The sequence below is a fragment of the Sus scrofa genome, chromosome 14, assembly GCF_000003025.6.
Source record: "Sus scrofa isolate TJ Tabasco breed Duroc chromosome 14, Sscrofa11.1, whole genome shotgun sequence".
NCBI classification, from domain to species: domain Eukaryota; kingdom Metazoa; phylum Chordata; class Mammalia; order Artiodactyla; family Suidae; genus Sus; species Sus scrofa.
Genome location: NC_010456.5, coordinates 114,770,652 through 114,783,725, shown reverse-complemented (window position 1 = coordinate 114,783,725; position 13,074 = coordinate 114,770,652). Strand labels below are relative to the sequence as shown.

General features: G+C 49.9%; 1 protein-coding gene across 3 annotated transcripts in view; it reads left to right on the top strand.

The window, feature by feature from the left end:
• Nucleotides 6,475-13,074, top strand: part of SH3PXD2A (SH3 and PX domains 2A) — a 261,793-nt gene continuing 255,193 nt past the window's right edge. Inside the window, exon 1 of one of the 3 annotated variants that reach the window (XM_021072762.1) lies at nucleotides 6,475-7,037. In XM_021072762.1, the coding sequence (XP_020928421.1) occupies nucleotides 6,966-7,037 (72 nt within the window). In that variant the 5' untranslated portion in view covers nucleotides 6,475-6,965. The remainder of the gene's footprint in view (nucleotides 7,038-13,074) is intronic. The other 2 variants (XM_021072764.1, XM_021072763.1) reach the window with 2 other exon arrangements.

The following is a 13,074-nucleotide window of genomic DNA, read 5'->3' as shown; positions in this document are numbered from 1 at the left end:
TAGCTGGCTCAGCTCAGTTTCTAGTACTTGTAAACCAGAGTCTCACCCAAAACATGTGCTATTTATATATTAGGCAGTAAGATTATTCACAGTGATCATAGGAACCTTCCTGGGGTAACACGCACTGTGAACGACAGTCAGAATCCCAGCCAGATTCACCTAAGTGGGAAAGCCCAGCCTCCTAAGGCTTCCTCTGCTTGCCCTAGCATTTTGGGTAAGAAATGAGCCAATTGTGGGGTAACTTCTGCTTGAAATGGAGAGGTCAGAATGTGAGCTGGAGCCAGACTTGACTTTTCAGAGTCTTACTCTTTCATCTGCAATAGACATGTGGAGTCTAACAGGATGAAGAACAGTCATTTCTAAGATTTCTGAATAAGAACGGGGTGGGGCGGAAGAGCGGTCCAACCAAAACCAGACTCAATAATTTTGGTTATTTGTGGCTTCAGGCTATTTTAAGAAACAGCCTTTCAATTCCCCAAGTGATTTTTTTCCCCCCTGTTCTTTTTGTCATCCAGTGAACAACTCAGGTTTTGCTGGCTTCTGGAAAATCCAGGGGATTTTGAAAAAGAATGTCTGTGGTGGCTTATGGTTAAAGTGGAACTATGCACAATGATCTTTTATACCAAGATGATGCTGGTAAGCCCCTTCCAGGCAGAAATACACTTGAAGGCACAATCAGTAGTTGAGATAAGATGTATGAAACCATCATCCCTGAAGGTCTAAAAGCACTATGCACTAGTTTGGGGACCAGATGGGCCGTCAGTGCTAGGGATGCAGCTTGGAGTTGTGAAAAATATTTTTTTCCTTTGTGAATCTAATTGTATCTTTGGCATCTTTGGCCATGCACGTTAGCAGATGTCCCTCTGGTGTTCCAGAGCCATGGTCCTTTGCTAAGGTTGGAACTTAATGTGGTTCTACCAAAAAATTCTGCTACAGACAGACCCTCACCAGAGTCAAAGCTAAAATAGGAAGGTGAAACTTTTGATGGCACCTCATCAAGAAGCCCGTTGAGATTTTGCTGATGAGCTCACTATGTTGGGAATCAGAGAGAGGCAGGCCTCTCTACCACCTGGTGGTTTGGCAAGCAGGAGGGGCCTGTTATTATGGTTGCAATTAGTGAACAATGGGGCTGAGCAGACAGGGCAATTCTGGTGTCTCATCCTAATCCCATTCCCCAGCAACCAAGGAGAGGAGAAGTCTGGCCAGTAATTTACTTCCCTCTGGAGAAAATAGAGGTTGACCTCACTGTCTACCCTGAATTCAGGCGAGACTGTTCACAGGACACTCCCTGAACAGAAGTCTATTAGGGTTGATATGAAAGAGAGAGGGAGAAAGAAAGAAGGAGAAGAGAGATGCATGAGCACCTGGACTGCTTAGTCTGGAAACTAGCAGGTTATTGGTAGCAGCCCCTCCTGCTTGTTCCTGCCAGAGGTCACCCAGGGACGGAATGGGACACAAAGCAGCTGCTTTGAGTTAAAGGTGCTAAAACCACTTTGGCCAGAAGGGGGCCCCAAATCTCACTCAAATTTGCAAATTGGCACACCTCTAGGTCTTAGACCCAATAGACCTCACTTTAAATAATTGTTATCCACCATCCTAGGGTTTGCACAGGACCAGAGAGATCACCAGAGACCCAGAGATGGGAAATGATTTCGAGGTCACAAGGCTGGGTTGTGGTTGAACGGGGCTAAAACCCATGTTGGGTAAGTCCTGCTCTGGAACTCTCTTTAACTCTTAGGCATCACTTTCATCAGCAACATTTACAAATAAGTATTTAATTTAAAAAAACAATCATTTATCAAGTGCATGGCATATATAAAGCTCTGTGCTGAGTGAGGTGTGTATGGCAGGTAGCCAAGGCGTTATGGTTGGGGTGAGGAGGGAAAGAGTGATGCCAGTCTAAGTTCATGGTTCTCAAGACCTTCACCAGCTTCTTCCTGGCTTAGAAGGCATAACATAAGCATAGAAAAGTAAAAAAAAAGACAATAGGAGTTCCTGTCATGGCTCGGTGGTTCACAAACCCGACTAGTATCCATGAGGACACAGGTTCGATCCCTGGCCTCACTCAGTGGGTTAAGGATCTGGCGTTGCTGTGAGCTGTGGCATAAGTCAAAGACACGGCTTGGATCCTGTGTTGCTATGGCTGTGGCATAGGCTGGCAGCTGCAGCTCTGATTCAACCCCTAGCCTGGGAACCTCCATGTGTCTCGGGTACAGCCCTAAAAAGACACAAGACCAAAAAAAAAGAAAAAAAAAAAGACAATAAAAGATGTAAATAAAGGTTCAGTACAGTAACAGCTGAGCTGTCATAGAGCAATGTACGTAGTGAATGTTTAGTCATTTTAACTGTTTTCACTGTTTTCCTGTATTTTGTCATTGGGAAGACTACGTAGGAGAGGAGGCGGGTGAGCTCTGCCTATAGGAGCTGAAAGATTTGCATGTGCATCGAGGGACTGTAGAGACACACAGTCTCTGCCCTTGAGGAGCATCCTGCCTGGAAAATGGGGGAGGGAGTGGTCCAGGCAGCATGTGATACTTGTGTGAATGGAGAATTGGAACAAGGGACTCCGGGGTCAAGGGAGAGCAACATTCTGGATCTGCAGGTATCTGTAAATGCACTAAGTGTGAACTTTCAACTAACTCTTCCTGGGTGTGAATAGGCTCACAAACGTGGTGGATAAAGATGGCAGGTCTAGGACTCCCTAGATGTGTGGCACCGGGCAGTTTGCTTAGTTTCTCTTGACCTCATTTCACTCCTCTGTAAAATTAAGGAATACATAACCTCTCTGGTCCCTTCCAGTTAGAAAATTCTTTCGTTCTAAGTGTCCTGCAATTATCTGATTTTTCAAAATCAGATTTTCAGGTGACAGTTTGCATCTTTGAGTCCTCTTTCCCTTATTTATCTTAAACTTAAAAACAATTTTTTTTTTTTTTTGCAATTAGATTTTGTCATTTGAACTCACACAGTGTCCTTGGATTGGAGTCATCCCCAGTTCAAGGATGAAAGTGGAAAAATAGGGGTTTACCTAATCTTCTCCAGCACCACCATCTCCTTGAACAGATGTGTCCAACACAGGCCACCCAGTGTGCCTACTATGTGCCAAGCATGCTGAATATTGAATGAATGAGATTCAGTCTTATCTCCAAGGAGCCTTTAGCTGGTCTCAGTCATTGGTGGGGAAGTGCCAGGCATGTGTGAGCCACTCAGTAAATGTGTGTTGAACAGAAAAGCATGTCTAAGGCACTTCTGGAGAAGAAATCTGCATGAGGTTGAAAAGTACCCAGGGAAGAAGGGAGCACCTGTATCATTTTATACTTAAAGTCTCTTGGCTCTACAGTCCCAAGAGGGAAACAAGATTTTTCTCCCCCCAGGTGTTTATAACTTCCACCCAACAAATCTCCAGAGATCTTGGGACTGTGGGGTTGGGGTGGGGGCTGATGCTCAGTTGCTTCCTGCAATTGAGGTAATTCTGGAGCACTGGGCTGCGCAGGGGAGCTGGGAGTACTCAAGTTGTGCCTCGGGACCCTGAATTTAGGAAATGTCAGGTCGTCTGGGCTTTTTAGGCCAGAAGAAAGCCATTACCTTGTAGGCGAGCACCAGGACACAAGGACAACAGGGGAGCCTGAACCCCTCCCTGTCTCCCCCACATCACTTATGCTTAGAGCCATGTTCAGATCCTGATCCAGAAGGAGGGTGACTGGGAAACCACGATGCCTTTTGGGGGAGTGCTCTGACTCACAAGGGGACTAGGGCAAGCCCACCCCCTCCTCTTTCCTTCCAACAATTGAAAACCAGCTCCCCTCACCAGGGGCATCTCAGGCTTAATTAGCATTTCCAGAAAGCCTTGCAGCCTTGTACAGTGACCACTACTGTGTATGACGTATGGTACGTGGCTACTTGAGGAGGGCAAAGAAGATAACTTACAGCCAGTCCTTGTGCACCAGGTGCTTCCAGAGGAGACGAAGCATGTTATGGACAAATACACACAAATCAAACAAGTCAGGGCAAATACAGTTGGCTTGGAGGAGTTCAGAGGAGGCAGAGTATTCCAAGGTACGCCAAATTCTGCCCATCCTCCAGTCCCCAGCCCAGGGACTGCCTCCTCCATGAAGTTCTCCTGAATTACTCCAGGCTTCCGATTCTGGCATCCCAATGCACATTTTATTTGATACACTAGTTTTATTGTTTTTTTTTTTTTTTTTTTTGATGCAGTCTTAATGATAACCCCATTTCTCAACTGGACTCTCTCCTCTTTGAGGGAAGGGACAAAAATTTGTTAATTGCATTCAGTTTTTGGGTCCACAAACATCAACTGAATTCTCCCACTCTTCTGTTCCTTTTTCTTTTTTCTTTTTCTATTTTTGTGGCTACATCCACAGCATATGGAAGTTCCCAGGCCAGGGATCAAATCCAAGTCACAGCTGCAACCTATGCCACAGCTGCAGCAATGCAGGATCCTTAACCTACTGTACTACAGCAGGAACTCTTTCATCTGTTTCTTAATGTCAATAAGTACTCAATAAATCCTAAAATTCTAGAATTCTAGAGAAGAAATTTTATTTTATTTATTTATTTGTTTGTTTACTTAGTCTTTTCAGGGCCATACCCACAGCATATAGAAGTTCCCAGGCTAGGGGCTAAATTGGAGCTACAGCTGCTGGCCTATGCCACAGCCACAGCAATGCCAGATCTGAGCCACGTACAACACAGCTCACGGCAACGCTGGATCCTTAACCCACTGAGGGAGGCCAGGGATCGAACCTACGTCCTCGTGGATACTAGTCAGAGTCCCTTCCACTGAGCCACGACGGGAACTCCTAGAGAAGGCATTTTTTAAAATATTATTTATTTATTTATTTATTTTGTCTTTGTGCCTTTTCTAGGGCCACTCCTGTGGCATATGGGGATTCCCAGGTTATGGGTCTAATGGGAGCTGTAGCCATCAGCCTACGCCAGAGCCACAGCAACACGGGATCCAAGCCGCATCTTTGACCTACACCACAGCTCCCTGCAATGCCGGATCCTTAACCCACTGAACAAGACCAGGGATCAAACCCGCAACCTCATGGTTCCTATTCAGATTTGTTAACTACTGAGCCATGACAGGAACTCCTAAAATATTTATTTTTTAAATGTCAAAAGCTGTACATGCTAATTATGAAAAAATTATTTAACTCAAAACTATCTCCACAGGTGTAACTACTAAAACTACGAAGAGTTTGGAGTGTACATAGGGAAGAATCTTAAAAGACCATCCAGTTCAGCACCCACATTTCAGAAGTGAGAACCTTAAAGTGACTCTAATGCCTGTGGTATGAAGTGATTTGCTCCAGGTCACATATTTGGATAGCAGCATCATTTGGTGTTCCAGCATCCTTCCCCAAGAAAGTTGGAGGGATAGTGGGGGTACTCTGTACCAAGCAAATGTGTGAATGAAGTCCTAGATTGCTACATGGGTTCCGACAGTGCAGAGAACAAAGTATTGGTACGATTATGTTGTCAAACTCTTGGCGTCCATTTCAGATGCTTCACATTGGTCCACGGCCACAAAGCTTATTGTGACTGTGAAACAATAGGATTAGTTGTGAAAATACTACTTCTTTAAATATTTGAAACTAGAATGCAAAAAAAAATGTTGAAATAGATGGGGGGGTGATGTAAAATTGCATTAAATAGCAATTGTGTCCCAAGTCCAGGGACAGACAAATGATTTGGAAAGTCTGTTTTTCAGACCAGAGGGAATGGTGGTGAGAAAGCCAGAGTCTGGGGTCAGCTCATCACTGGCCCCCAACCCGGTGGATTTTCCCACCACTGTGTGCTCCCTTCCCTCCTCACAGGCCTGAGGAGGGTGGGTCCCCAGGAAGCTCTGGGTTTAAGGCAGTGGTGTTATGCAGCTTTGTAACCTCACTGGTAAATGATATCACAGATTGGTTACCAGGCCCAGATCGATGGACAACTCGGGCAGCAGATCGATCACATTTCCGGGGAGAATTTACCCTTTGTGACCCGCAGGGGGGCAGGTGGTTCCTCAAAACAGGCTCTGGCTTGAAGGATTTAATGCCGGTTCCTTCCCCATTCCTTGTTCAGCTCGGAGGGCCTGGACAGTAACAGCCGAGTAATAACCTACTTTTTCATTAAAAAGATGTGGGAGATAGGAGTGGGAGGGGGCCGTAAAGGTGAGGACAGAATGGCAAAAATCCGCTCCCAGAAGGAAAGCCAGGGTAGAGGCGCGCTGGGTTCACTTCCCCCCGCCCCTCCTCCCTCCGAAGCCACCCTGAGTTTCGGTGCCGGGGGAACTAGCACAGCGTCGCGCCAGGCCGCTGGCCGCGCTCTCGGCGCAGTGGGGGCGCGCGAGCCTGCCCTGGCCTCTCCGGCCAGGCAGCAGCCCCCTCCCCGTCGCCCCGAGCCCCTCCCCCGGGCCCGGAGCCCCTCCCCGCGCGCTTCCCCTCTCTCCCCTCCCTTCCCTTCCCTGCCTGCCCGGCCCTGCCTCCGCCTCCTGCGCCCACAGCCTCCGCGAGCGCCGAGCCCCCCGGAGCCGCAGCGCGGCCAAGGGGCGCCGCTGGCCCCTCCCCAGCGCGCTGTCAGCAGGCTCTGGGGCCCCCGCCCCGTCCCCTTGCCCACGGGACACACCCCCGCCCCTCCTCTGCTTCGCCAGTTCCCGCCGGACCCACCGGGCGGCGGAGAGAGCGGGCGGGCGAGCAGAAGAGCCGCGGCGGCGGCGGCGCGGGAGGGAAGGGGCTCGCGGCAGGCCCACCGGGAGCCACCCGGGCACACGGAGCCCGCGTGCCCTCCATACCGTCTCCGCCCAGCAGCCGTACCTGTGGGCGCCAGAAGCCCGGGCAGCGGCGCGCCGGACCGGGGTGGCGGGTGGCCCCACAGACCCGGAAAGCGGGGGAAGGAGCCGGAGCCCGACCGGGATGAGAAGGTGACGCCGCCGGGGGGCGCCACTCGCTTTGTAGGGGAAGATGCTCGCCTACTGCGTGCAAGATGCCACCGTGGTGGACGTGGAGAAGCGGAGGAACCCTTCCAAGCATTATGTGAGTACGGCCCCTACCGACCCCTGCGGAGGGGCTGGCCAGGAACCCCCAGAGGGCCCCCGGTAGCCCTGTGCCCCTAACCGCTGTTGAGTCTAGAGCCAAGTGCCCATAGGGCAGCCGTCAGTGATGGAGTTTCTTCGCTGGGCTCTGATTTCCAGGGAAGCCTTTTCTGACCTTCCTCCACTCCCCCCAGGCCCGTTTTCTTTTTTTGGCATTGGAATTGGCAAGTGGCTGCCCTTGTCTGTTACAACGGTGAAGTCATCTGTCCGCCTGAGCTTTGATGGATGGGGGTGGGGGGGAGCGTTCGTCAAACCCTCGCTGGGCAGCTCCGTTGGGAAGGAACATCCTCCCGGTCATCCCAAGGGGTTCGGGTCGCTCACGCTCACAGACCGAGATGCTTTCAGAGGCTTGCCCTGGGAAAGGAAGCCTCGCGCAAGCCCCCCACTTTTGCTCTGGTCTCTGCCTCCCTAGGCCTGGGTCTGGGGTCAGAGGGAAGCCGCCGCGCCCCATGCCCCACCTCCACTCTCAGCCCCGAGCTTTGGTTTCCTTAAAGTCATTGTGTCGGTCGGTGTGAGGAGAAATGTGGCTTTTCCTTTTATCCCTCCTCTGGACGTGACCCTTAACCGGGTTCATTTCCTCTTAAGTGATGCTCCATTTCCAGACAGGAGGCGGCAAATGTTTGCTGTGGTCTCCGAGGAACAGCCGGCCGCCCCTCCCCCTTCCTTCTTCAAACTTAATGAGAAGGGGCTAGAGTTGATTGAGCCGAGCTCCGGGCCTGTGGGACGGGTCTCCCTTTCCTTTCAGCCCGTCCTCTCTTCCCATCTTTCCCACCTTAGGAAGTAAACATTGTCCTTGACGCCTGAGGACTCCAGTCTGAGCAGCTTTGCCGCTGTACTTGAGATAGGAGAGACGGACAGCAGGGCACCCAAAGCCTAAGGACTGCATCTTATTTGCAAATTAGGCACTTAAAGGAACATTTAAAATGAATGCTCAGGAGTTCCGGTCTTGGCGCAGTAGTTAACGAATCCGACTAGGAACCATGAGATTTGCGGGTTCGGTCCCTGCCCTTGCTCAGTGGGTTAACGATCCGGCGTTGCCGTGAGCTGTGGTGTAGGTTGCAGACGCGGCTGGATCCCGCGTTGCTGTGGCTCTGGCGTAGGCCGAGGGCTACAGCTCCGATTCAACCCCTAGCCTGAGAACTTTCGTATGCCGCGGGAGTGGCCCAAAGAAATAGCAAAAAGACAAAAAAATAAAAATAAAGTGAATGCTCAAAGCATTAATTTATAACAATTAAAACAGGCTGTTGGTTGCAGCCCTAGACAGTACCTTGATCCCTGAAATGCCTTTTATTTCCTTTTTGGAAGGGGACTGGGATTTGTGCTAATGTCAGCCTCAGGCTACTCTTTCTGTCTTTATCCCCAGTAGCTCTGACCTTTGGGTTTCTTTATAGCAAAATAAATGGGTATGGGCTCAGTTTGGGGAGAAGGTAAACCAACCGGACAGAGAGGTGGGTGCTGGTGGAAGAGTTGTTCCTTCTGTGTTGCTGGCTCCGCAAGCGTCTAAACCTGCTGTTTCAAGAAAGCTCTTTTTGGAGGACTTAGGTCACTGAGTGGTCACCCTGCACTGGGGACAGATGTCCATTTGCATATCCCAGCACTCCTTATGATATCAGCCTTCCTAACTTCTCAAATGTTGCAGGCTAAGTTTTAGGAGTTCTTTTCTAGTCCTCTGGGTTGGCACTGCTTTCAACAGATGGCACTCTCTGCTCTGAGACCCAGGCAGGTGCTTTTCCCGGCTCTGGCTTTTAGGCAAAACATCAAATCTTGGCTTTGACCAATGATGTCCAAGATTACAGATGTAGAACCTACTGGCAACAAGCCAGGAGTGTTGCTGAAGCGACCGGAGACCCGCTGCAGTCAGTGTTGAGAGATGGTTACTGCTGAGGCTCTGACTTAGAGGCTCTTGTTTTAAGCCTGGCTCAGCCACTGACTTCGGGCGAATTATTTAACCTTAGTGGGGCCTCAGTTTCCTCATTTTAAAGTGAGGATAATAATAGTATCTACTTCATAGGGTTGTCTGGAGAATTAAATGAGATCATCCATGCGAAGCACTTAGGAAGTTCCTGGCACATAACAAGCACTCATTAAATGGTAGCTTATGATGGGCATGATTCTGACTAAGAAAGCACTTTTGAAAAGCAGCTATTAATGGTCTGGCAAGAAGGAAGAAAGATTTGGGGTTTTAAGATTGATAATAATTTCTTCTATGTGAAAAATACAAAAGAAGTCCTGTCCAGTTTCCTTGAAGCAATCATTTCCTGCCTTTTTATGGATAGTGTTTTCCGGGATGTCTCCGCTTCCCATGCAAGAATCAATGACATTATGTTTGGGGCCGGGAGTGATGTCACCGAGCAGATGGGGCCATACAGAGTTCCGAATTCAGGTGGTGGGAAGGAGTTAAAGGAGAAAGTGTTGTGGAATTGTGGAGCTGGCAGGGAGCTCATTTTACAGATGAGGAAACTGAAAACCAGATGGGGTAAAGTCATTTGTGACACAGCTAGTCACAGCACCTGGGTCTAACTGGCCTTCTGCCCATGGCGTTGTTCAAGGTTGGAGTTGACAAGGGAGACAAATGTCTGGTGCTGGCAAGAGGTTCCTGCACATTTGGGGCATCCATAAGGAGAGGGGGCCGATGGTAGACAGTGTTGGTGGGGCCAACAAGGCAGGAGGAGCAGGTCGGGGCTGGGCTTCAGAAGCTCAGCATCGCCTCCTCTCTTGGCCTTTGCATGGTGGACACCACATACCAGAAGGTCAAGTGTTCTGGGCACTCTGCAGAATATACTGCGCCCAAGTCACGTATGTTCTAGAAGCCCTGTACGTTGAAGAAGCATGCCTTCTTCCCGCCTCTCCTCCACTGGTGGTGAATTCTGAGTCTGTGGTTTGGCAAATTGCAGAGCAGAGAGGCTTTCTGGGATGTGCACGTGAGCCAGAGCTAGCTGATGAGAGGCCTGGGGCCCAAGCAGGAGGGCTCTGCTGGCTCCAGGACGCTGGGAACACATTGCAGAGGTCTTCTCAGGACATCCAGCGAAAGGAGTGCTTGTCCCAGTGACGAGGGGGAGCTGCCTGGACACTGAGGGTCTTGTGCTTTTGGTCTGTTTATGAAAGGCAGGCAAGTGACCTCCATGGTTTGGGTGGTGCTGTCAGCCCTTCCTTCTTCTCTGCCAAGTCCCTTCTTGGGGTGGCTTTGGAGGTAGTGGGCAGCTGCTGCTTAGGCCAGACTTCCTGCGTGGAGTTGGGCTCCTCTCTTAGCTTTTACGTGCTGCCCCTGGAGAGATTTAGGTAAACTGGTTTTGGCTTCAGACCACACTTGTCTTCCCAATGGTCCTGATGGTGCTGGATGCAAACTGCAGGTAGCTTTGCTAGAGAACTTTCCATAAAGATATAAGGTCCGGTTCACAGAATTCTTTGCACCCACGTGCATGTGTATGTCAGGTCAGATGATGGTGGAAAGGAGCTCGTGCATCTAAAACAAACAAGAGTTTGTTTGTTTGGATTTGGGGGGCGTTGTGCTTTCACAGTCATTTCCTTCCCTGATTGTTTGTTTCAGACAAATACCAGTCCATGAATCTTCTGATCCTCTACAGGGCTCTTCAGGGAATGCAAATAATAGCTGGTGTTAGCAGCAGTTACCATGGGTGGTGCCAAATGCTTAATATGCAGGATTTCATGTGATTCCTATAGTTCACTGGGTGTCCCCTCATGTCCCCCAATGTGGGGTAGGTTCTTTGCTTCCTTTATTTGGATGGGTGAGCTGAGACTTGGGGAGAGTAGAGGTTGCTCAGGGTCTCCCAGTGAGTACAAGCCAGATCTGGGTCAACTCAGGTCAGATTACCTCCAAAGGAAGATATGAACCTAAAATGGGGCCCTTCTCCTCCACTGGAGTCTGGCTGGGAAGACCATACTGGGGATTACATGACCATGAGAGACCAACACAGGGTGGCATTTGAGGATTGGCTCACTGAGTGGGACTTTCACCTTGTGCCCTGGAAGTGCGTGTGTGACGGGTGATGGAGGGAGGTCACTATGAAGCAGGAGGGGTGGGACAAATCCAAGATGATATCTGCTTCCCAGTGATGCTTGAGGTGATAAATTAAGGACCCATCCTGTAGAAATAATACATTCTCCTGTGTGTGTAGAGCAGAACGGATTTTAGTCTTGAGTCTGGGAGCAACATTTTTAGCGGTTGGCCTCAGACCCCCTCATTTCTCTGCTCTTCATTTTTGTTTTTATTTATTTATTTTAGGGCTGCACTTAGAGCACATGGAGTTTCCCAGGCAGGGGGTCGAATCGGAGCTGTAGCCACCAGCCTACGCCGCAGCCACAGCAAGGTGGGATCCGAGCCACGTCTGTGACCTATACCACAGCTCACGGCAACGCCGGATCCTTAACCCGCTGAATGAGGCCAGGGATTGAACCTGTGTCCTCATGGATGCTAGTCAGATTTGTTTCCTCTGAGCCACAATGGGAACGCCTCTGCCCTTCATTTTTAGTTAAGCCCTTAGACTGTGGATCCAGCCCCACGGGAGGAAGGCTGCAGCTGCAGTGTGGGAAGGGTCCTCTCAGGCCAGTTCCCCTTTGGAATGAGTGGTGTTGGGCAGATCAGGCTTCGAATCCCACCTCTGGCTCTTCCTACATGTATGACCTTAGGCCAGCCACTCTGAGTCTGTTTCCTCACCCGTAGCCTCTCAGGGCTTTGGGGAAATGGATCTGAGATAATTTGGGGGCAAAGCTCCTACTTAGGACCCGGCCCCCGTCATGGGTACTCAACATAAAGTCGTTTCCATCCGATGTTCCTCATCACCAAAAACACTTTGAGTACTTTTAGGACTCGATAGGTGCAGCTGCCAGAGGAGGAAAGACTGAGGCAAAAAAGGAAGGCTCAGCTGTTCACAGTCTGATGGGAAAGTAGGCTGCATGCCCTGTGGAAAACGCCCAGCATACACGAGAAACAGATAAACAAGGAGCAGCTGTTCAGACCTGGAGGGCTTCCTGGAGCTGACCTAGTGATGGCTTCCTGGGATGTTGGGAAGGAGAAGGGAAGGCGCATGTGTTGGGGGAGAGGAGTAGAGGTGCTACGGGTAAGGGCAAGGTCAAATAGGATCCTAGCCCCAAGGTCAGTGCCACACAGGGCTTAGCAGTCTTGCCTGTTTTCTTTCTCTCTGTCGCTCTCTCACACGAGAACAGTTTCTTCTTCTCCAAAGAGGGAAGTGAGCTAGGCATGATTCACAGGTCTGACAAGGGTTCCTGCTCATGGAACGACCGACCACATCCTTCAAGGCTGTTGGGAGAGGGAGTGCAGCCCACCATGCATCATGGCCCTCTTTAGAGCTGAGTGAGGGTTTGGGGGACAAATCAGGATTGGAATCGCTGTGTGTGGTAGCAGGCAGAGGGGAGGCAAAGAGAAGGGAAAAATAAACCCATTTGATGTCATAGGAGACGGTTCCAGCTCCAGAAATATAAGCACCAGCTGCTGCATTTTCCAGAGAGCTATTCTGGGGCCAGCATGAGTTAATGGCCAGCAAAGGCTGTGAACTAGAGGAGTGTTGTTAGGACTTCTGACTTTGGGGTTTGCACAGCGGTCCCTGGAAATTGCCTTCTAATTTCCTTAGCCTGAGTCACTGACCAGACTCCTCCTTGGCCAGAAAAGTCCACCAGGCACCTCTGTTCTATTTTTCCTCTTTATTAAGTAAAATGAAAAAATAAGAGAGTTATACATACGGTAGTCACACTTACTCCTCTTGAGTTCTGAGAATCCAGGAAAGGGATCATGGATTAGGACAGGGATCCAGGGAACAGGAAGGACAAGGGGTGTGTGTGGGAAATGAGGTGGAGATTCTGGCTTTGGAAATAGGTTCTGAGCCAGCGCCAGAGGTGTTCTCTGCCATGGCCGTTGCCAAAAATAATGGAAGAGTCCAGGAGGGTGATCAGCGTTTCAAGAGGCGATTCCCAGAGCTATGTGTTTCTCGCCTGGGCGCCTG